This window comes from Boleophthalmus pectinirostris, unplaced genomic scaffold (assembly GCF_026225935.1).
Source record: "Boleophthalmus pectinirostris isolate CB_2022bp ecotype Guang Dong unplaced genomic scaffold, ASM2622593v1 HiC_scaffold_2, whole genome shotgun sequence".
NCBI lineage: Eukaryota > Metazoa > Chordata > Actinopteri > Gobiiformes > Gobiidae > Boleophthalmus > Boleophthalmus pectinirostris.
In genome coordinates this window covers 8,590,276-8,615,816 of record NW_026571152.1, presented here as the reverse complement: position 1 = coordinate 8,615,816, position 25,541 = coordinate 8,590,276, and the positions used below count along the sequence as shown (strand labels likewise).

Sequence of the window (25,541 nt, the reverse complement as noted above, 5' to 3'; positions counted from 1 at the left end):
AATGAAACAAAACACAACTCCAGGTCTGTTTTTGAGGAGGTAACAACATATAACATGGCTAAAAGCTCACAAGAGTCCATTCCTTTAAAATTCATGGTTTACTTAGGGTGCCTGTTTACCTGGGACGGTCTCAGTTTTGAGCCCTGTGTCCTCTGTCCCTGCAGATTTATCCAAAACCTGTGATTTGTCCCAGTTTTATAAAAGAAATGTCCTGGGTGTCCCTATTTTTGACCAATTTGATCCCTGCCCACAGTAAAGAGAGGCATATATTGTAATTTGTTTCAGTAAAATACAGAAAATCTGCTTAAAAATGACCAAAACACAAATAAAATGTGACTACTGGTTCACATGTTAGTCATGAGTGGTCTCTGCATAACAATTTTCCTTAATTACACACTAGTTTCACTATTTTATTATTACCAATCACCAAAAAAACAGGGATGTCCCAGTTTTTATTTTGAAATTCTGGTCACCCTGTTTATTGTATTATTTTTTTGCATGTCTTTTCAGTTGGTGGCAGGCAGTGTGGTGATGGCGTTTGAAGAGGTGTGTCCCGAGCGTATCGACCTCATTCACAAAAACTACAGGAAGTTGTGTAACCTGCTGATTGATGTGGAGGAATGGGGACAGGTGGTCATCATCAACATGCTGACGCGCTACGCCAGGACGCAGTTTCTCAACCCAAACATCAACGTGAGTGGGAATCCACTTCAAAACTATTGTGCCGTGCTTTACCTGTAATGCTCCATAGCATGGCATTAAATGTATCTAGCTTGCATTTGTTAAAGGGCCCGTATTGCGCTATTTTCTGATCTGTGTTATAATATTGTACCCTCATCAAAACATATCTGGTGAGGTTATGTGGTAATACAAGAAGTGTTCCACTGTGTTTTTAAACTCCATACACCACCACTAGAATCATTTGGATAGTTTCACCCTTGAATTTCCACTCTCTACTGAATCAGAGGTAAAATATTAAAACTACTGGTTCATGACATCACAAGGTGGAACAGAACATTTTGAGCTTTAGAGACGCAGACAGCCTCATAATAAAGAATTACTCAAACACTTTTTTGTATTAAATCTCAGAAGAGTCAATTTTGCGTAATATAGAACCTTTAAATTTTAAGTATTTTTTATCAAAACATACATTCTTACTGTGAGTAGGATCACCTCTCCACAGATATGACCTGTAACAAGATTACTTTCATAGTGCATCTTTAATGATCAAACTCTTGAAATCATTTACACAGTTTAAGTCCTCACTGTTTTTCACTGTTATATAAAATACTGTTATAAAATAAGGGCATTTTGCAGAACTTTTGTTTAGGTTCACAGCGACTAACTTCACCACTTTTGACCCCAGTAAATGAAAATTATTTTTATTCGCTTTATCTGGAAATCATATTGTGGTGGTGGTATTAGTGAAGTAAAGTTTTTAAGAGTTTTTAGAGTTTGTTGATTATACTCCCACAAGCTTTGCCCATAAATCTGGAAGTCTGCCTCAATCATCATCTGTTTAGTGATTGTGTTCATTTTCATCAACACCTGCCAACATCTGTCTCTCGAGAAAACAACAACAAGAAAATGAGTTTTTTAAATAGGCTGTAAAACACTGTTATGGGGCCAATTCATTACCTGGTATAGCTTTGTCCTTCTTCAATAAAAAGGCACGCTCGCATGTGCTGGAATATTGGTTGGAATGTGCATAACAAGGCATATCGGTTTTTAGAAAAGACAAAAATCGATCTGTGTATCTATCTCTGCTGGTCTGTCTATCTGGACATTAAAGGGCAGTTAATGGTGATCCTAATAAAACGTGATAACAATATTGACAGTTTTAGCTGACTAACATGAAAAAGAATAGACAAAATGTAGCATAAAAGTAAAACAAAAAAAAACTGCCTGGGATACACTTCTTCAATACTTTACAAAGATGTGAGTCACCTGTGAATCATTTTTAGATGCCCATGATTGACATGCAAGGTCCATCCATATTTAGAAAAAATAAAGGAAAAAAAATCATCAGGCAGAAAAACTTCTGCAAAATCGATGAGCGAAGCACTCTGTTCATCTGATTTGAGAGAAATTTGATTTTGACACAGAGAGGTTTCATTCTGGAATTGCCAGTTTAAAAACACAAAACAATATTTTTGTTAAAACTACAAGATGTGTGCTGTGTTTCAGTTGTCCTCAGAGGCTGGATTTTCTGAGTTTGCATTTGTACATTTAAATAGGAACATTAGTCCAGTCCTGCTTTGATATCCACCTACTAAAATAGTGATAGTATTTGTGTTATTTTCCCTTAAAGGTCCTATATTAGACATGATTGACTCTTGTGAGATTTAAGTCATGTTAGAATGTTGTTACTTCAACAAAAACATACCTAAAGTTGTGTGTTTTGTTTCATCCACACATGTTTGAATAACCCTTTATTAGGCCCGAGTGCCAGAAGCCGGCAAGGAGCCTATTAGTATCACAAAGCGATGTTACTATTTATTACTCTGCCTACATCTCCAAAGTAAAGAAGCTCTCTTCTTGTGATGTCATGAAGCTGTTTTTCAGGTTAACCGCTACTTTTTACTTTTAATTCAGAAGAGGTTGACAATTCCAAATGATTCTAGTGAAGGTGTATGAAGCACATCACAGTGGAACACTTCCATCACATGGTGGATCAGAGTGTTTTCTGTTTGAGAGGAAAAACTGAGCCTAAATATGGAGGGTTTGGTGTTAAAACTATACAAAAACTATAAAAAAACAACTCCAGATATGTTTTTGATGAGGGAACAGCATTAAAACATAAATCTGAAAATAGGGTAATATGGTCCCTTTAAGTAGAAGTGAGGAGAAGCCATTTTAGCTGTTACCTTCAATAAACAAGCCCCAAGTTTTAGTACTGACTTCTCATTTAATTTATGCATTTCATTTATTTTTGACCCCCATAGGAGTCTCTGCTGGAGGAGGGCAACACTGAAGGCAAGACATTTTACGGTTCTGACGAAGACGAGGACGAGGATGAGGAAGAGAAGGAGAAGGAGAAGAAGGCTGAGGCCATGGCTAAAAGGAAACCGTATGTCATGGACCCGGACCACAGACTTCTGCTGAGGAACACCAAACCTCTTCTACAGAGCAGGAATGCAGCCGTGAGTATCAACAAAACACAAGCACTGACAATGCCCCAGAATATATGGGCCTAATGTGTGAGTGGACAGTGTTGTTGTGTCCTTAGACACTTCACCCTCATCACCTTGTATGGATGTTGTAATCATCATGTTAATAATAAACTGTGCTGCTCCTAGAGCCTTTTAACATGCTTCACTGTTTTGTTTACCTGATGGTTATTGACCAACAGTGAGTCATTTAGATGGGTGCATTGAAGCTTTGATTTTTTTAATAAGGCTTGAGTCATGTCGACCTGTAACCAGAAGACTTACATAGTGTATCTTTAATAGACATTTTCCACAACAACTGGTGCCGCCCTGTAGGTTTGCGGAACTTCTGGTTAATGGTTTTCTATTATAAAATATCTGTGGAAATGTCTCGTGTATTCTCCACCAGCTTCATAAGTCTGCCACATCAGCAAATCTACTGTGAAACTAACAAGTTTCACAAAGGACATATTCTGTCCATGAAGAATTTATCCACTATAAAGGTTAGAAAGATGAAAACTTAAAGGTGAACAATGACTGGCATTAGTGAACTACTGAGCAAAACTAACATTATGGTCATGAATAAACAGTAACCTGTTCACTCAGATTGATTCTAGAATTAAAATTAAAAATCAATTTCCTGGTGCTACAGATGCAATCTGTGAACATCTATAACCTTTGAACTGCACAGCTATATAGATCTATGCTAATATCTACATCATGAAATTTATTTTAAATTGTAGAATCAATCTGAGTTAGCACGTTACTTATGTTTTATTCATTAAAATAGATGGAAGAATGTTTATCCTTTGTGGACCTTGTTGGTTGAAGATTTGGTGATGGGGCAGATTTATGAAGCTGATGGAGCATACGCGACACATTTCCACAGATATTTTGTTGTAGAAAACCATTAACCGGAAGTTTCATAACCCTACAGGGGGGGACTTCTGGTCATTGTGAAAAAGGTCTATTATCAAACTCCAGGATGCATCCGGAACAGATACATGAGCCACCTCAGCTGCTCCTCTCGACTTGGAGGAGCAGCGGCTCTACTCTGAGCTCCTCCTGTGTGCCTCTGCTCCTCACCCTATATCTAATTCTAACTAATTTCAACCGCTTGTATCTAAGAGTGTACAAAAATGTGAAAATACTGATGTATCACCATTTGGTGATACATATATTGTGGGTATCGCTGTATCGATATATCGGCAAGAGCATGAATGCCGTGAGTGCTGACAAGACACTGACAATGCACCAGAATATATGGGTTTATTGTTAGAGTGGACAGTGTCATTGTGTCCTTAGGCAAAACACTTCACCCACATCACCTTGTATGAATAAACTGTGCTGCTCCTACAGCCTTTTAACATGCTTCACTGTTTTGGTTACCCAATGGTTATTGACCAACAGTGACTCATTCAGATGGGTGCATTCAAGCTTTGATTTTTTTTTTAATAAGGCTTTAGTCATTACTTTCAGGTTTAGATAAATGTCCGTTCTTTTAAAACACCATATTTTGTGCTGCAGACTATGTCATTTTTCCAATTACATCAAGATCAAATTTAAAACGATCAAATGTGAAATCCAGACAGTCACTCCTCCTTGAGTAGTAGTTTCCAAATATGTTTAAGTAATTTGTTGGACCACTACTTCTTAACTGATTATTTTGAAGTAACTTTACTCTTACCGTACAATTTTTGGTTACTCTACCCATCTGTCTCTGTATCTTATTTTGAAAGTGGTTGTGTGTCTTATTTTGAAGGTGGTGATGGCCGTTGCACAGTTGTATTTTCATCTGGCTCCTAAAGCAGAGGTCGGAGTCATCGCCAAAGCTTTGGTTCGGCTCCTCAGAAGTCACAGGTGAGGAATTCAAGCTCTCACTTATTCTTGTGCTTCCTTACAATAAATTCATGCGCAGTTCACTTTCTTTCTCACCAATCCTTTATACAAATTCTACTTATGTTGTTTCTTTTTTGCTATAATACTATGATTCTGTTGCCAGATCTCATTGAATTTTTACTTGGCCTAATGCTAAACCCAAGGAAAGGCTAAATATTAAACTTAACTTTCATTCTAAAGGTACACTGTGTAGCATTTCTAGTGGAGGGTCTGCCACCCGCTTGTCTCCATGGAAATGTTATTGCTTTGTCTAGAATGTTCCACAGTATAGGTTAAACCTCTAAATCTATAATAAGGAGACACGCTGGTTACAGCAGTACACTATATTACAATTTAGATCTGTGGAGAGTCGCCCCTGCTTACAAAAGGGATTGTTGTATTTTTGCGCAAAATAAAAAAAACATAATGAATAAATTGTAGACAGATATGTTTAATGTCATACCATGGAACATTCCAGGCAAAGCATTAACATCTCCATGGAGACAAGTAGGTGGTGGACCCTCTACCAGAAAAGTTGTAAACAATTTGCCACAAATTGTTTTTTAATTACAGTATTTCTTTGTTAAACCACTATCTTCCCAAATTTTTATCATCAAAACAGTGAATATGTAAAATGTTTTCCATTCTTCTCCAAACTGCATCACATTGTTAATCTGGACAGCAAGATGAATTCTTGCGATATTCATGAGTTCACAAACTTCCATCTGGCCAGACTCCTTGCTGCTATGACTGGGCTCTGGCCACCAATAGTTTAAACTAAGAGTGCCACATATATTAGTTTGGTGTTAGCCAGGATACAAAATTGTATCACTGTACTAATATTTCATACACGATCAATCAATCAATTCTAAGGAATAGACTGGATACCACTATGATAATAAAACACTCTATTCAGACAAGAATATGATCTTCAACATTAAATCATAGTACTTTCTTTATATTCCCATGTGGTCTCACATCTGCGTACTCCCTCAATGGTCAAGGTAGGTTTCATAGTGGTCCATGGGAGTATACTATTCTATGTCCTCTTATACTTGTTCTGATACAGCTCAAGATCATACTAAAAACATTCAGGAAAGCTTCATTTCTGTCCTGTGAAAGTAGCTTTTTTAGTATTGACACCATCTCAAATGAGTTAGTCTAGTTTCAATTAGGGGTGGGCGATATCTCGATATTTTAAATATATCGAGATATTTTTTAAACTCAATATGAATTCTGACATATCGTATATATCGATATAATGCTTATATTCAATTTAGATTTCTCCGCTTCGCTTGTTTACCTTCTCTCTCGTCGCCCGCGCACCCCACCTCCCTGATTTTGTTCGCTAGTGTCTCCTTCACTCCTCACTATCGCCGTGAACGAAGAAAGTTGGTGCCAGTGAAAAGCTTCAAGCACCACGAACCTTTTCCACCATTTACAGACAAAACCATCAGCAGCACATCCTCATATTCCACCGAGTCGCGTCCTTTAGCCCGAAAGAAGCTAAACGAGCTGAGCTGCAGGAGAAGTGCACTGTTTATGCAAATGAGCCATGCGCTTAAATTTCGTTTCTGTAAAATGTAAACACACGTGCGCAAAACTGCATTAAAAACATTATTATCGCAAACAGGCTGATGTGGCTCTAGAGTTGTTATGCTTTATATATTGTAAAGTTTAGTAATGTAAAGTTTATTTATGCAGAATATTTTAATGAATAATCTGTTGCAGTGTAACTTGTACAATAGTGTTTGGAAACGTTGGGTTTGATCTGCAGTGGATTGTGGGAAACCTCAGAGCTCCTTACTACTGGAACATGGATCTGTTAAAATAAGGAACATCCTGAGCTTCTTCTGCTAAAGGAGCTCATGGTTCTGGTTCTGGTCTGGATAACAGAGTTAATGCAAAGATGAGCTTGTGTTGAGTTGTTTTATTTATGAATGAAAAGAAGGAAATATGTATTATTTCTTTAATTTTACAGTTAAATTATTATTTATGTAATTAGGTTTTTTGTAATCTTAAACATTCCTATATGAACTGCTGACCTCTTACACTTCAATTAAAAAAAAGCCTTCTGGAATTTGGCTTTTCTTTTTTTTTCTTTTTTTTTTTTGCAGTTTTCAGTTTTAGGGGGTTATTTTTTTTTGACCAGATATCGAGATATATATCGTATATCGAGATATAGCAAAATATATCGAGATATATTTTTTGATCCATATCGCCCAGCCCTAGTTTCTATACTAGATTTAGTATATTGATAATCTGATATTTTAGCACATCACTGCCAGTACTATTGCAATTTGAAAACTCTCTGATCATATTAAATCTTAAATGTACATTCACTTGACTTGCTTCTCACTTGTTTGCCAATCAGACCCGAGCACTCACCCAACCCCAAACCCCAAACGATAACAACCGTGAAACGCAGCGAAGTGTAAACCCATGGGATGACTACAAATCCTCTCTGCCTGCAAGCACAGAATGAAATTAAACAGGAGGAGACGGGGTAAACATGGACCCATAAACCACAGAGACGGCTGCTGGCTCTACGGTGGCCTGGTGGGCTCATAACTCAGCCCTCACTGGCAGCTCTTTATTGAACAAGCCTCCTCTGGCTCTGTGTGTGTGGTTAATGGCACTATCATTCAAACCACTGCATCCTTCCATTGGGGCTTTCTCCAAAATATAAAGCTATATGATAGAGTTTTACTAATATACTATGTGTTTTAAGATGTCATGTTGTTAAATAGTACTTTGCTGTAGTACTTTTGAAACTGATAGTTGAAATGAACGGGTCCAAATGGCAGATGTTGGTATGACTTGCAAAAATGAAGTGAAGGCTGCAGTAAAAAGCTTTATATATAAATATATGCATTAATTCACATTAGAGATTGTTTTATATATATATTTTTTTTTCATATCTAGTGCACTGGATGGCTGATAAACACAAACTGGTTAAGAAAACTGTGTAGTCACATTTTGCGCGGTGTCCTTTTCACATTTAAGGTCCTATATTACGCAAAATTGACTCTTGAGAGCTTTAAGTCATGTTATAATGTTGATACCTCCCCAAATTTCATACGGAGTTGTTTTGTTTCATTCACACATGTTTGAGTAATCCTTTATTATTGTCTGTTTACATCTCCAAAGCTCAAAATGTTCTGTTCCGCCTTGTGATGTCATGTAGTGGTAGTTTTCAAGTTAACAGCTACCATTGTGTTTAGTCGAGATTGGCAATTCCATTGCTGAAATTATTCAAATGATTCTATGGCGAGGAGAAAATTCAGTTTGTCAACTGGACAAAAGTTAGTTTGGTTGAAGACATTTCGAACTGAAGAAGCAGCTTGGATGAGATGAAACGTCTGAAACATCTTCAACCAAACTAACTTTTGTCCAGTCGACAAACAGAAGTTTCTCCTCGCCATGGATTCTTCCTGGACGACTGAGGGATTCTTCACACATCCTAAATGATTCTAGTTAAGGTGCATGGAGTTTAAAAACACAATGGAGCACTTTCTGTATTACAACATGACATCATAAGGTTGAAAAGAGCGCAGAACTCAGCCTAATAATGAAGGGTTTGTGTGTTAAACATTTAGTAGTGGACCAAACAAAAAGGCAAAGACAAGGTATAAAAATTTGTTTAAATTTAATAAAGTCAAAAATATGTAATTTAACAAAAGCTCAAAGTAGGTAAATCATTAACAAAAAGCCGGGCCCAACTGGGGGAACTTAAGGCAAACTGAACAGAACAAAATTAACCCAACAAGACAAAGACGAGGGGTGTTTAAATACATGAGGACCAACTAAAACTGAACACAAGAGGGGAGAATTACACTAAATAATTAACTAAAACTACTAATTTAATCAAAAATACAACAAGGTAAATAATTATAATACAAAAAATAGTGATATTAAAGTGACCTTAAACAAACTAGACAAACAAACTAATTAAATTAACAAAATAGTGCTCATTAAAATTCACTGTGGAGGGTGGAAGGTCCCACAGTATGACATGACACTTAGTTATCTCTATGGGGACAAGCTCGTGACACCACAGAGTCAAGTTACACATCAGATCTGTGGAGAGACAAGCTCAAACAAAGTAAGAATTAAGGCAAATAAAAAGTATTGAGTTGTAATTGAGTAAAGGCAGGATGGATCATGTTCAATGACATATGACATACTGAGGAACTTTCCAGACAAGGTAATAATTAACAATTTTTTTGTTTGTTTTTGTTTTTCAGCGAGGTCCAGTTTGTTGTTCTTCAAAATGTAGCAACAATGACCATCAAGAGGAGGGTAAGCTGTCCATTTAGTCCATTTGTCCATACTACTATTCATACTTTGCAGCTGATGTCATTATTACACTTCATTTTAACACAATCTAACCATTTAGAACCGATTTAGCTGGAGATACAACTGTTTTTCAGTTAGTCACTCTCACCTTTTTGTTGAAAAACAAACTCCTACAAACAGGACCATGAGCACTGTATTGATCACAGGCTCCTGAAAATCATGACAGTGTTTGCTAATGTGTGCATCGTGTCACCACATTCCACCCTTAGAGATACATGTAGAACTCCCCCATCAAGATGTCACTGCAAAGTACCAATACACGCCGACACTTAAACCATCAAATAACTGCATTTTGAACACTTTAAAACTGTAGTATAACTGACTGAGTAGACTGAACTATTTATTGTAGGTCTAAGTGATTAATACTATTTTAATTACACAAAAAGCCACTTGTCAAAGATGATCTTGGGTCTTTTTAATGTAGAGATCTACAGCCAATTGACGCAGCCATGTCTTTTTTTTTTTTTTTTCAGGGGATGTTTGAACCGTACCTGAAGAGTTTCTACATTCGCTCCACAGACCCAACACAGATCAAAATCCTCAAGGTTTGTCCTCACTTAAATTTCCTGTATCCACTGATAGTCACACCTGCACCTGTTCTAAGGTTTTAAATGGACCCATGCTGTTCGTATTATTGCTTTGTTTGAATTATCTGAATGCTCATGAAAGAGAGAATCTGGTACACTCATTGGAATTTCCCTGTATAAATAAAGATACATGAAAAATGCAATTATTCTGCAATTTTTATGAGCTTTTATCCACCTTATTCCTTCATCATTGTGTTGAGTATTGTATTTTGATTGATTCATGAATATTTGAGTAACCCTATATTGTCCAGAATCCATGGCTTGAGTTCTCATAAAATCCTTATTTTCACTTGTCCACCACCTTGTTGTCTCCATGGAGATGTTATTGCTTTGCTTGGAATGCTCCAAAGCATCTTATTTTTAAACCTTGTGATTTCATGTAGTAATACAGGAAGTGCTCCACCATTTTTTTTTATTTCACACCTTCACTAGAATCATTTTTGATTCAGTCTTGAATTTGCCCATCCTTACTAAACTAAAGGTAAAAGGAGCTGTTAACTTGAAAACTACCACTTCATGACATCACAAGATGGACCAGAGCATTTTAAGCTTTGGCGTTATAGATAATTTAAGAGTTACTCAAAATGTGCATAAATGAGACAAGGTAACAACATTATAACAAGACTTAAAACTCACAAGAATAAATATTTGTGTAATATAGGACCTTTAAGGGATCTCTTAAAACAGAATATTAGTCCATTCATTATTAATTAATTTGTGAGTTAATTATGAGTTAATATATACATACACTACAGATAGACATACCCATTGACATTTAATGTTTTGTTTTTCAGCTGGAAGTTCTCACCAATTTGGCAAATGAGACCAACATCTCCACTATCCTCAGAGAGTTTCAGGTAAAAGTCACTTCAAACCAAAAATAATGGCCTGAAATGGCTTCCATCTGTGCCTCAGTGAAGACAAAAACTGCAGTAATTCACCATAACAATAATAATAATACTCCTCCTGTGTGTGTTGTTCAGACGTACATTAAAAGTATGGATAAGGATTTTGTGGCAGCGACCATCCAAGCTATCGGCCGCTGTGCTACAAACATCGGAGAGGTGCGGGACACGTGTCTGAACGGACTGGTGCAGCTGCTGTCTAACAGAGACGGTGAGAGACTAGACATTATAGGGGACATATTATAAAAATAAATTATTATAACCTTTTAACCAATGTTTCCTCATCAGAAACATACCTGGAGTTGTATTTTGTTTATTCACACATGTTTAAACATACAAATACCTATATAACCCTACATATTGATTGTATTGGTAATACCAGTAGTGCTCCATTGAGTTTTTAAACAAAATTTCTGTCCGGGAATTGGCAGTCTCTACTACGGTAAACTAGTGGAAGAAGTAGTGAAAGAAGTACTCAGGTTTGTTATGTAGAAGGTCCATATTATGCAGTTGTCTGATCTATGTTATAAATGTTGCTTCCTCATCACAAACAGACCTGGAGTTGTGTTTTGTGTGATTCACATGTTTAAGACGCAAGCCCTGCATATTTAAACTGAGTTCTTCTCTCAAGCAGAAAACACTCTGTTCCACCTTGTGATGTCATGTGGTAATACAGAAAGTGCTCCACTTTGTTTTTAAACTTCATACCCCCTCACTAGAATCATTTGGATATTTCAGTGCTGGAATTTCCATTCTCTGCCAAACAAAAGGTAAAAGATAGCTGTTACATGACATCACAAGGTGGAACAGAGCAATTTGAGCTTTGGAGATATACAGACTAATAATAAAGCCTCACTCAAACATGTGTGAATAAAACAAAACACAACTCCAGGTATGTTTTTGATGAGGTAACAATATGGCTTAAAGCTCACAAGAGTCAATTTTGCATACTATAGGATCTTTAAGTAAAAGTACAGATACTGGAGTAAGAAATACTCAAGTGTAAGTTTCACATGAAAAATGCACTCAGATAAAAGTTAAATTAAAATACCCATTAAAAATGTACTCAAGGAGTAAAAAGTTTTTTGAGATCTAATAAAGCTTCAAATGTTGTGATTTTGATACAGATTTATGCTGAATTTTGTTCAAAAGAAACAATTTGATCCATTGCTTCCATAACCATTCTAAATATACACAGAGTTGGAAAAATAGTATTGTGTGAGTAATTTTGTATTATTCAGCATTGATGTGTGAGAGCTTAGACAATTTCCATTTGCACCCATCACAATGACCCACCGCCCTGTAATGATTTATTTTTAATACTTTAATGGTTCAAAAATGTTCAATATTTCATAACCCAGTACTGCAGGTCAAGGTCAACATTATTTATTCATGGGTTTCAGCTTCCTGTTCATAGGTGTCATTTTGAGGACTTCTGAAATTCAGATATTTTCATAATTCATTCAGTATTTTGTTCTGAACTGTTAACTGCTATAGCAGCAGTCTACAACAACATTTTCATCACTCTGAAACTCATGGATATAAGGATATAAGACAGAAAATAACATAAAATAGCATTAGAAATAAGTTTAAAGATCCTATATCACATAGAATTGACTTGTGAGCTTTAAGCCGTGTTGCTACCTCCTCAAAAACAGACCTAGAGTTGTGTTTTGTTTCATACACACATGTTGCCTTTATTATTAGTCTGTCTATATCTCCAAAGCTGAAAATGCTCTGTTCCACCTTCCACCATCGATTGGTAGATTTCAACTTGATAGCTACCATTTACTTTTAGTTTACCGTAGAAGAGATGGCCAATTCCAGGACTGAAATTTAGTTTGAAAACACAATGGAGCACTACTCGTATTGCCAATAAATATGTAGGGTTATATAAGTATTTGTGTGTTTAAACATGTGTGAATAACATAAAATACAACTCCAAGTATGTTTCTGATGAGGAAACATTATAATATAGAAAAGAACATAACAAAATTTGGGGCCTTTAATATTATATTATCAATTATAATATTCTATTGGAACATATTGTTTTTAAATGTAAAATATATTTTAAAAATCGATATGTGTAACCTGTATTTTCCTTCCTGTTTTTGTTTGTTTTTTCAGAGCTAGTGGTGGCCGAGTCTGTGGTGGTGATAAAGAAACTGCTCCAGATGCAGCCGGAGAAACACAGTGACATCATCAAACACATGGCCAAACTCATCGATAACATACAGGTACACTAATGCGATTATACACTAGGCCTGTCACCATAATTACTACATCCACTTATCGTTCAATATATGAAAGCTGGAAGAATATATCCGGGTCAAAAAGGGGGCATGGAAAAACATTTAAATTAGGCTAAAGCAATAGCTAACAATAGATATTACCAAGGCTTGCTTAGTAGTGAAGGTAATATGAGCGCTTAAATAACCAAGTGAAACTGTATTAACCACACACAAGTTTTGTTAGTCAATAACCATAAAGTTGCAGGTTCAATTCCAATGTATTCCTTGTGTTGCTGGGTAAGACACACCAACTTCTGCTTGTAACCAGCGTTTACTGGAATCACAAGTAAGACCAATGATTATAGCTTAGGAATTTTACCATTTATTTGTGACATAACTCTCTGAAGATCAATATGTTTTTGAGTTTTATGGAAGGGCAAAGTTTCTCTTGACTCATCATTTTTGAAGTCCTGAGCCTGACCTTCTTGGGAAAAAAAAAAATGCTGTTATTAAAATCTCAGTTTGTTGTGGTGATGATTTACGCAGAGGTGCAATGATAAGTCTGCAACATTTCAACAAACTCACCCACGACCTTTCTCCCCTCCTCCCCCCCTCTCTCTAATAAAATCTGTCTGACTGTCTGACACCAGGTTGTGTGTGTGTGTGTGTGTGTGTACTATCCACACACAGGCACATAGAGAAGTGCTGATGTTGAATAACTAACTTCTATGGTTAGTTTTGGTTCATTCTGCTATTTATTTGTTGCAGCTCAGGCCTTTAAATGATACTGTTTATTTAAAAATGGTTTACAAGGATTGTCTTGCATTATTGTTATTGTTTCAGTGGCATAAAGTAGTTTCAGTATTATTGTTTATTGTTTAATATTTCTGTGTAGTAATGTACTGTGCTTCAAAATTTTTAATTAAAATTTGTCATTTGAAAATTTGTAATGTCAGGCCTATTATAGACTCTAGCATTATTAACCAACTGCACTAAAGCTGGACAGTTTTCATTATGGCCACCAATGGCTACATATAGATCACATCAAAAATGGGACTAAGCTTTGACTAAACTGGGACTAAATTCAGAACTAAACCAGGACTAAACCAAGACTAGACCACAACTAGACCTGGACTACATAGGTCTACATAAGGATTAAAACAGGTTCAAACCAGTACCCTAGTTTAACTCAAAGTTGTATTTTGATGGATTCATGCATGTTTGAACTGGTACTAAGCTGGAACTACATTTATAACTAACCCAGAACTAAACCAGGACTAGAACAGAACCAAACCCAGTCTACATTAGAACTAAACTGGGCTTTTGCCACTCTTTTTTAGTCAACTAATAGATCGACAGGACATGTCTTTAGCCAACAAAAATCAACTATAGCCCTACAAAACACAAAATAATTATCTAGATTTATTACAAAATATGTTCAAAAGCATTATTATGTCTATTTTAATAATACAGCTTTTCCACTCTTACTCTACAGGTGCCGATGGCGAGGGCGAGTATCCTCTGGCTGATTGGGGAGTACTGTGAACACGTCCCAAAGATCGCTCCAGACGTCCTGAGGAAAATGGCCAAGTCTTTCACAAATGAAGAGGACATCGTCAAACTACAGATCCTCAACCTGGCAGCCAAACTCTACCTCACTAACTCCAAACAGGTCAGGCACGGCTTAGGTCACAATGGTCTCATACATACATACATACATACATAAATAGACACAGCTAACTATTTATTTTGGTCTTCAGATGTTCGTATTAACCCTCTCTACGTGATCCTGTTTTTTTCAGTGGTTTATTTTAATATTTTATACACAAATAAAGATATGAAGATTAATAACAGACCAATGAGCTGCCGTTTTCACCGATATTGTTCTCGCTAGTGTTAGCAACAGGTTTGAGCAGCTGCTCTGCTCTGAGCTTCATTTGACTGGAGCCAAACACTATGAGTGATGTCACACTCCTTTAGTCTTGTATGTCAAAAATTGGGGAAATTTGTTCTTTTGTTTTTAGGGGCCTTTTTTCTCATTCTGGTCTATGAAAGTTCTTAGGCCCTGTCCACACTAGTACATATTTGAGTCGTTTTCATTGCAGATGTAGTGTTTGTCCACACTAATCCGATTGAAAACTGCTCCAGAGTTGGAATGGCAGCTGGTGAATTCGTGGTGCTGCTAGGCTCCCACGAATTCATTTGAGCACGGATCTGATCTGGCACCGTGTGGACACCTGAAAACACTGATACGCTGATGTAGGTCTATGCGCTGCAAAGTAATTCACCGCCAAAACGCTAAGAGGCTAAAATATATGTCCATTCCTATATACGGTCTGTGTGTATGACCTGCAGATGTATAATCTCTGAAAAGTTTAACATGAACCACCTCCAATGCAATAGAAGCACAGAACAGACTCACCATTAGCAGAACACCCCTCTGTCACAGAAAGAACACTCATATTTCGCTGAGTCGTGTTCTGTAGTCCAAAGAAGCTGAACCGCATCAGCGCACGATAGCGAGCTGTTTTTTGAACACTCAAGTTATGCAAATTAGACATGTGGTTTTAAATTTTGTTTCTGTAAAATGTAAACAAATATGCTCAAAGCTGTGTGGATAGGGAAGGCTTGCGGACACAGAAACGATGTGTCTGGATGCAGATCATTTCGGATACGGTGATACGGTGATGCACGGATTTGTTTCAGTATAAATGTAGTCTTAGAAAGTACCTTCAGCAACCTTGCTCCGGAATGGCTTTTTTGATTGCTATGATACACGCGCTCATAATTACAGATATTGAGCTCAATAACTGTTAACCTTGATTGGCTTCTTATGGCTGGAGCTGAACGCAATGGGTGACGTCACACTCCATCAGTCCACTTCAATATAGAGTCTTCGGGTGGTGCATGGAGAGCCAAATATTTTCCAAGGTGGTACTTAGTGGGAAAGGTCTGAGAGTCACTGCTCTGTTTAGGCTTGTCATGATAAATCCGATACTTATTGTTCAATATATGTTGGAACAATAATTTTTGGGGGTCAATATTTGTTTTGAGTACTTTTTTCTTTGTACTAGTGGGAATTTTTGGGTATTTGTTCTGCAATATGATAAAATTTGAGCTGTAGAGGGTTGAATTATGAACTGCAACTATACAATCTAATTACTTAATAAGTGTTGCATTCTGCTAATTATTGCAGTTCATGTTTTTGAACAATATTGTACATTTTAGAATAGTTTTGTGGATAATTCTGGTTTATAGTTTGGTTTCAATATGATCGTCTATATTTACAGGCCTAGCTCTATTGTACATTGTAATTCGATTTGCTAATAGTACTACTGCATATTAATTGGCAGCACACATATAAAATAATGTACTTTGTCCGGAATGTGTCACAGTATGGCATTAAACCTTTCTATCTTCATGGAGACCAAACCAGACTAAGTTACAGGTCAGGTTTGTGGAGAGGCGACCCCTCTCACAGTCAGAATGCCTGTTTTGTAGGCATTTTTGAACTATAAAACCACCTGTAATTGAATAAATGTAAGTTAGAGCTGTTTAATGTCATACTGTGGAACATTCCAGGCAGAGCAATGGCGTATCCATAGAAACAAACAGGTGATGGACCCCCAAGCAAAAAGTTATATAGTGCACCTTTTAAGAATATTGTTAAAATATTCTTGTTTACACATGTTGTACCTAAAGATACATATACATACACACAGTTATGTATGTGCTAGTTTTAATTCTTGGTATTGCCTCTTTTTCAGACCAAGCTCCTGACACAGTACGTTTTGAATTTGGCGAAATACGACCAAAACTACGACATCCGAGACCGAGCTCGGTTCATTCGTCAACTCATCGTCCCCACAGAGAAGAGTGGAGCGCTCAGTAAATATGCCAAGAAACTGTTCCTCGCCCTGAAACCTGCACCGGTCCTCGAGTCTCCTTTTAAAGGTAATTACATGCATAAGTTTATAATTTTACTCGGTTGGACACGGGAAGCACATGTGACATATGTAGAAGTAATTTCACAACTGTTACCTAGCAACCATAATGTTAAGAAGGGCTTAAATCAATGTTAAATCAGTGTTCGAACTGTTTGAAGAATGCCTTCCTTGTGCATAAATCTTTTCAGCATTTTGGATGAAATTTTCAGTGTTTATGACATTGGTAGAGGTATTCTGTTTTAGAGTAACTTTCTGGAGGTGACATGTAACTTTTAGCTAAAAAATACACTAAAATAAAAGCATGTTTTTTCATTTTGTTTGTGTTTATGGCATGACATCGAAGAAAAACAAGTGTCCTTATTGTGAGAAAGCTTGCATCTCTACAAACCTGACCTTTGCTATAATATTCCACAGTACTATAGCATAAAATGTATCTATCCCCATGTAGAATGTTCTCAACTTTGATTTTCACTTTCTGTTTTCATGGAATCATGCAGGTGAAAGTTACATGGTGGCGCTTTAAATTCTAATCTTGACTAATAATATTCCTAAGTTGATAAACCAGGATCATCTCAAGTCAAAATTAAGATACAACCATTGAATAATATTTGCACATTTTATCCTCATCCAGATCGAGACCACTTCCAGTTGGGTTCTTTGTCCCATCTGCTGAACGCCAAAGCTGGGGGGTACCAGGAGCTGCCCGACTGGCCCGAGTCCGCCCCCGACCCCTCCGTGCGCAACGTGGAGGTGAAGGAGTCTGTGCGTGCAGTGGGAACAGTAACATACAGAGACACACGGGACCACCCCAAATGTCCCGAACTGAAGAGGGGTGCAAGGGGTGCTCCAGAACGCAGCCTCCAGTCACTCAAGTCCTACTCCAATATAACATTACCCCAACCAAAACTCATGCTCCAATGGGTCGCGTTCTCCTAACATCACAGCATTCTAGAATCCCTATAGTTTAAACTGAGCTGGAGGGCAGGGCAGAACTGGTGGAATTTGCCGTTAAACTGTCAGGTTGCAGATTTGTTGACCTGGTTTGTGGTTCATATCTCTTTAATTACTGGGCTTATGCACATAAAACAAAAACTGGCATAAAGTTCAACGTCTTCTCTGTCAGTATAAATAAACAAAAGCTAAATTCTCTTTTTCACATTAGCTTCAGAAAGTGATGCTATTATTCAGCCCCAAAAATGTGCTTGTTGTCAGTGGAAAGTAACTGTGTAGGCTGTGCTCTTACTGTTACAACAATCACAACAGAACCTGGTTTGTCTGCGCCTAAACCTGCAGATAGAGGACACATACAAGTTTTGTGTCTCTTGTGAAAGCTCAGAACACCCAGAATTCCCTCACTGAGCTGCAAAGGCTGCACTAGCACTGATTCGTGATTGGCTGCACGCGCTGGGATTTAGTCCTTTTAAGTTTTAACCAACTAGATTTTAGCATTGAAACTGGCAACCCAAGTGAGAGATTTGTGTGAGGCTCATTCTGCTTTCTGATTGGATAATCGTCTTGAAAACCAAACCATCAATTTAACTGCTTGGCTATCATGTCCAGTGTTTTTGTAATCAAGAATAAATCTGCATTACAATTGTTACCAGTAAATTCTAACTTCGAATCTTGTATCTGGCAACACACTTTACATACAGTTTGTTTAAACCATAAGATTAATATGGCAAGTTTATGTAACAAAACACCTTGCGAAAAACATAAATAATTCTAATAACTCTCGGTATTTGTGTATCAAAAGTTTGGACATTTCTTTCATAAACCGTCCATCTCCCATAGAATTCCACTGGCCCGTGCCCTCCATCTGAGACTATGATATCAGATTCTAGAATGTGAACGTGACCTATTGACCCCATTGGCATCGCATTGACAAACTGCATCCTATTTGGGTTCTCCAAATGGATGCTCTGAAAGACATTCTGTACGCCTCCATCTTGCAGTTGTCAAGGAGGAAAACAAATTGATAAGTTCAAATTCAAAAATAGAAATAATAGTGATCAAAAATGGCAGCATTCACACTACATCAAAAAGTGTCCTATTGTTCATTTTACATTTTAGTTTTTAGTTTAGCTCATTACCAGGCCAAGGTTAGCAACGGCAAAACTTCACTTTTCATTAGTATATCAAACTTGTATTTTGTAACTTTTCTAGTGGGGATTTGCTGCCAGCTTGTCTCCATAGAGATGCTATTTGTCTGGAATGTTCCTCAGTATGGCATTAAACGTTTATATCTTGCATTTATTCAAGTGAAGGTGTGTGATTACTGTGAGTGGTATCACATCTCCACAGATCAGACACCTAGCTTGGCCTGATAGTGTCACACTGTGTTCCCATGGAGATAGACAAGCTTAATGCCATACTGTGGAACAATTTAGGCAAAGCAATAACATCTCCATGGAGACCAGCTGGAGACAAGCACACCTCTAGAAACGTTATATAGTGAATCTTGAAATAAAAGCTTTACAGTATAGTTTTGCAGAATATTGTGGACGCTATTAAACCATTTTATATTATATTATATCATTATATTTGACTTGATTATTTTAGTTTGGTAAGGGTTAAGGTTAAATAGTCAATATATTGTTATTTCTTTTATTTGTGGCACAGTTTGCAAGTAGGTTATGTCATTTTTAAACACTTTCTATTGACACATCATTGAGAACCAGTAAAAATGACTATACACAGGGGAGAATCCTATAAACGTAAAACAGAATGGAGATTTATGGATATTCATGGTACAGGATGTTGAAAAATGAGGACTGTTTCCATAGCGATTAACACTTTTAAACAAAATACAACTTTAAATATAACAAAGTCCTCTAAATGTTGCATGTAACAGGAAGATGACACCTATGTAGGGCATGAATTAAGTTAAAATAAAGAAAATATGCAGAGGATAGGGCTAAAATACAAAACAGATGTGATTTTGACATTTACAAATCAGATGAAAATGAAATATTTGTGGTCATTTTTTGACTAGTGTGAATGTAGGTGTAGTGACTAGCCTCTCTGTAGCACCATCTCAAGCTCCTCTTTGTCTGAGCCAATCGCACATCAGGGAAAATCAAAAACTAATCATTAAAGGCGCTGTACCTGATTTTTATCGTCTGAAAAACATGAAAAACAGAACTAGTTAATGTTAAACAGTTTGGAGTGTTCCAAAGTTATTCCTCACTCACCACGATGAGTTTATAAGAGCTTTTAACAACTTTCAGAGACCAGAGTGGAGTTTTGTCATGACAGAAATCCACTTCCTGATTTTTTTACAATAAAAAGCTTTATAATAAGATGCAATAAATCTGTACTGGGGCAAATTTGGCTCTAATACATGGGAAAAATTGGATGCAGAGCCTTTAAACAATAATCAATTATTACCACAAATCACTAACATCAAAGCAACACAATTTGCATCATTTCCTCCTGTTTTCATCACACTCCTGTCATGTGCCATCGGTTCATAGCAAATGTATTTTTATATGTTTTAAGTACAAAAATCAAAGCTTGAGTTGGTCACAAATTTTGCCAAAAAATTTACAAAAATTTAAATTCTAGTGTGACCTCAAGGCTTGATTTTTTTTTGTCATTGGTTTAAAATGTAATAACACTTTTTTACTTTCAGCATAATATTTTAGAATTTCTCAACTGCTGTTTAGTCATACAAGACTATTGGTGAAGTCTTTGTTTAGTCCTGGTTTAAGGCTGGTGTAGATTCAACTTTGTTCTGGATTAGTCTTGACCCGGTTTAGTCCATGCTTAGACCTGGTTTAGTCTTGGTTCAGGTTTAGACTATGTGTTTACACTTGTCCAGGTTTAAGCCCAGTTTAGTCCTCATGTGGACTTGGTTTGGTCCTGATGTAGTCCTAGTTTAGTCCTGGTCTGTAGTCCAGGTTTAGGTCTGGGTTGAGTTTGAGTTTAGTGTCGATGTCAGTATCGTGTTAGTTTAGTCCTGGTTTAGACCTGGAAACTTGATAGTTGTTATTGTTCATTCTTGGTTTAGTACATGTTTAGACTAAGGACTTGGTTTGGTCCTAGTCTGAACCCAATTGAATCCTGAAATGCATTAATTAGTAGCTGGAAAACATTAGAAATTAGTTTGGAACTTAAAGACGCTGTACCTGATTTTTACTGTACTAGTTCTTTTTAAACCATTTGCAGTGGTCCAAAGTTATTCCTCACTTACCTTATGCATTCGGAGCATCCGAATAAATTTGAAAAACTCTGAGACTAGAGCGGAGTTTTGCCATCACAGGAACACACTAACAACAACTACCAGACAACAAAACACTTTATGATTAGTTGCAGACAATAAAATATGTGCTGTCTGCATCTAATCATAAACACTCTGGGGGTGTTCTACATGTATCTATATTGGTGGAATGTTCACTTGTTACCATGGTGACACAATGCACACGTTAGTAAAAACTGCCAAAAATGTTTTAAGATAGTCTGAGAACCCAAGAAAAAATACAAAATTAACAACTCATTTTCAGGAGCCTGTGATCAATACAAGCGTTCATGTTGTAGTTTCAACCAAGTCTTCTCTTTATGGTCAGTTTGTGTTAAAATAAACCTCAGATTAAGTTTAAATTGAGTAAAAGAGCTTCTAACAGAGCAGTGCTTCCAGTTAGCTTCACACCCCAAGGGAATGTTGATGATATCAGCTGCATAGTATCAACACAGTATATCTGTAATGGAGCACCAACTGCCGACCGTTTTTGTTCATTTGAATACAAAGCATTCCTTGCCCTATACAGTAGATTACACTGGACGGTGCAGTCAAAGAAAATCGAAAAATCATTGATTTTACGACATCATACTGTACTGTACTCCTCCCTTTTTTGAGTCCGGAGGAAATTGGATTATTTGGTGACGTCATCTAAGTGTGTTTGCGCTAATGAAAAGGTTAGCAGTCAATGGAGACTGAAATGAATCACGGTTACTTCTTCCGTACAGTGGTTCTCAAACAGAGGCGCACGGACCATGTGTGGTGAGGGTTAGGGACTGCAGCTTGATCTTAATCATTTTTAGTTACACAAAATATTCATCTTGTATTGGTATAAACAGGGGTTTGCGTGTTTAGTTTATTGACCCTAACTCTCTGCTCTGTCTGAAATGGATTGTTTGAATTCATTTTGTGTGTTTTCTTGGATTTTCAGACAATCTTAAAAAATTTTTTCAGTATTATAAATGCAAATATGTGCATTGTGTCTCTATGGTAACCCCTAAACATTCCACTGTTAGAGATGCATGTAGAACACCTCCAGCTTGATGTCACTGCAAAGTATCAGTATTCCACATTCATTCCACTTATAGACCTATTGTAGACCTGATTTAAGTTGAAATTAGACTTGAATACTTGGAAAGCCAAATATTTTACGAGGTAGTATAAGCATTGGGATATTTTCAGGATTGTTGTTATATTATATAGTCTTAGGATTTCACTTATAGAAGAAATGCCATTTAAAAAGTGACTCATTTAAATAGATGTTTACCGAGTTGCTGCAGATGGTTGGCAATGACGTGAAACTGAGGTAACATTGTATTTATATTGTACTTTTGGAGATAGCAGTGCCATTTAAATACAGTTAGTTTTCAGCTGATAATTCTACATTCCACAGACCGAGGAGACGATAGACACCAGTGAGGCTCGCATCGGTCTGTTGGGCGACTGGAGAGAGGTGCTCTGTGTGGAACTGCAGTGGATTTTAAACTCTAATCTTTACTTTTATCAGAATTTGTTTCACTTCGCTGATCTGAGTTCAGTGACTTCTGTTGTTACTTCAGTCTGCCTGTGTTTTGAAAAGGAAATAATCAGTTATGGAACGTAACAAAGTACAAAACTCTATAAAAATACAATACAAATACCTCACTTATGGTGACATTAATGTAACTGCTATTACAGTTTAACGCAGACAAAACAAATTTTCTTTGTGAAAATTTCTAAACGTTTATTTCAATACTTTTTGCTCATGTGTCTGTATTTAAAGGGTCCATTATTGCACTATTTTCTGATGTTATAATGTTGTTTCCTCATCACAAACATACCTGGAGTTGTGTTGTTTGTTCACACAAATCCTGCATATCTAATCTCAAACAGAAAACACTCTGTCCCACCTCATGATGTCATGTGGTAATAGAGGAAGTGTTCCAGTGTGTTTTTAATACACTTTGACTAGAATCATTTGGATATTTTCAGTCCTGGAATTGCCAATCTTTTATGAACAAAAAGTAAAAGGAGCTATTAACTTCAAAACTACCACTTCATGACATCACAGTAGAACAGAGCATTTTGAGCTTTAGAGATGTACACCGACTAATAGTAAAGAGTTACTCAAACATGTGTGAATGAAACAAAACACATTTCCAGCCATGTTTTTAATGCAGTAACAGCATCATAACATGGCTTTAAGTTCAGAAGAATCCATTTTGGACCTTTAAAATCTGAAATGTACCAGATTTTTTCCCAGCAGTCCTTCTGTTTTTCTCTCTTGTGTGTGGTGCATGTACCGCTGTGCCTTGAACCATGACTCCACCCTCCCTCACTTTCATTTCCTCATCCCCCTCTCCACATTTGACCCGCATTTGGTTCAGATGCCCTGGCACTTTGTCACAGATGAAGACATTCACACTAAATGCCTTTTATGAAGTGCTGGTTGTTGACTGTTTTTCTTTTCTGCAGTTTTGTTATTGAACGAGTTATATTGGAGTAATGCTTTAATGATAGTGGCCTCCTACAGACTCAGTATTTCTGTTTAATTTTGGAACTTTAATGCAGATATTTTGAAAGTACTACAACTACTACTAGGGTGGTCAAAAATATGGAAAAGCAGATACTAATTGATACTATCTGAGCAAGTATCGATACAAAAAAAAAGTCACACTCACAGGACAAAAATTAAGCTTTCCTGAATTGCTTTAGAAGGATCTTGAGCTGTATCAGAACAAGTATAAGAGCACCTAGACACTGAGGGATTACAAAGATAAACAGTAAAAAACTTGGTAATTTAAAAGAAAGTACTACAACTTAGTGTTGAAAATCACATTCTATTGTCTAAAGAATCTATCGCTGTGGTATCGGAATCTGTATTTAATATTAAATCTATTCCTTAGTATCGAAATGGAGTTTCGATACTAAGGAATAGATTCTATTCTATTACTTCAGCTGCTACTTCTATTACTACAGCAACTACAGTTACAGCTACTTCTACTACTACTACTACTATTTATTATACAGTGACTACTACTGTTACTACTTATTAGGGATGTAGCAATAAATATTCTGATATAGTATTGTCAAAAATCTCACAATAATACCGTGGACTGTCACAATATATCAAATTACAAAATACTTTATTTAAATGCATTGTTTTATAGTACCGATAGCTAATAAACATCGGGAACTACATATCCCATGATTCATTTCAGTGCAGACAATATGAAGAAATATGTTTTTTCCTTGAATTCTTGGGATTATGACAGTAATAATTCACATCAAAATCTTGTCAGGGCATTTTAAAAGCAAAAAAGTGTCCTATCTAGAGATGCATATCGTGATAATATCGTACCGTGAGATTTGGATATCGTTACATCCCTGCTACTTATATATTACTCATTTCCCCCATTTATTATAGACTTACAGACAGAATTCTTCGGTGGAGTTTGCTGTGTAACAGAATGCAGATTTGTTGACCTTGTTTATGGTTTATATCTCTGTAATTATTGGCCTATCCATATGAAACATAAAACTGGCACAAAGTTCAATATATTCTCTGTCAGTATAAATACACATAAAAAAAAAAATCACAATAGCTTCAGAAAGTAGTGTCATTTTTTTTAACCCTATAGATGTAGCTATAAGATTAATATGACAGGTTTGTGGAGCATAAGTTTGGAGATTTCTTTCAAAAACACCAGATCTCCTATATAAATGAATAGGCTTTGTATCTTTTGAAGTAGCACAATATACGGCAATCGACTTAAATCACACTTTGAGTTGGCGCAATTATCAAATCACAATGGTAGCAATTATTTAGACAATAGAATGTCTTCTGCAAAAAAAAATAATTCTTATTTTTACAATGATCTTATTTTACCTGTAGTTTAAACCGGTACAAATATGTTCTGAAATCCATGTGATTCTGTTAGTTTATCAGTTCAGATTTCAGTCTTCTCTCAAATACTCTTAATACTCCTTACAGTGTGCGCTCTGACCAAAATCCTACATTTTAAACATAAATTGCTAATCAAATGACCAGAGGTGGGTAGTACTCAGTTGGGTACACTTAAGTAACTTTTAAAAGAAATGTTACTATTCTAGCAGTACTTTTACTTTTTCTTGAGTAATATATTTATTGAAGTAACATAACACTTAATTGAGTAAAAGTTTTAGTCAGTAAATCTACAAGTTACAAAAGCTTTAGGGTGACAGTAGGGATACACCAAGCCAGTTTTTCGCAGTTCCAATACCAATATC

General features: G+C 36.5%; 1 protein-coding gene across 1 annotated transcript in view; it reads left to right on the top strand.

Moving 5' to 3' along the window:
* Window positions 1-25,541, top strand: part of LOC110158690 (adaptor related protein complex 3 subunit beta 2) — a 66,601-nt gene that overhangs the window by 17,331 nt on the left and 23,729 nt on the right. Inside the window, 11 exon segments of the mRNA XM_055155989.1 lie at window positions 511-693; window positions 2,946-3,143; window positions 4,912-5,009; window positions 9,275-9,329; window positions 9,860-9,931; window positions 10,768-10,830; window positions 10,957-11,089; window positions 13,006-13,115; window positions 14,605-14,781; window positions 16,877-17,063; window positions 17,688-17,818. Of these exon segments, the coding sequence (XP_055011964.1) occupies window positions 511-693; window positions 2,946-3,143; window positions 4,912-5,009; window positions 9,275-9,329; window positions 9,860-9,931; window positions 10,768-10,830; window positions 10,957-11,089; window positions 13,006-13,115; window positions 14,605-14,781; window positions 16,877-17,063; window positions 17,688-17,818 (1,407 nt within the window).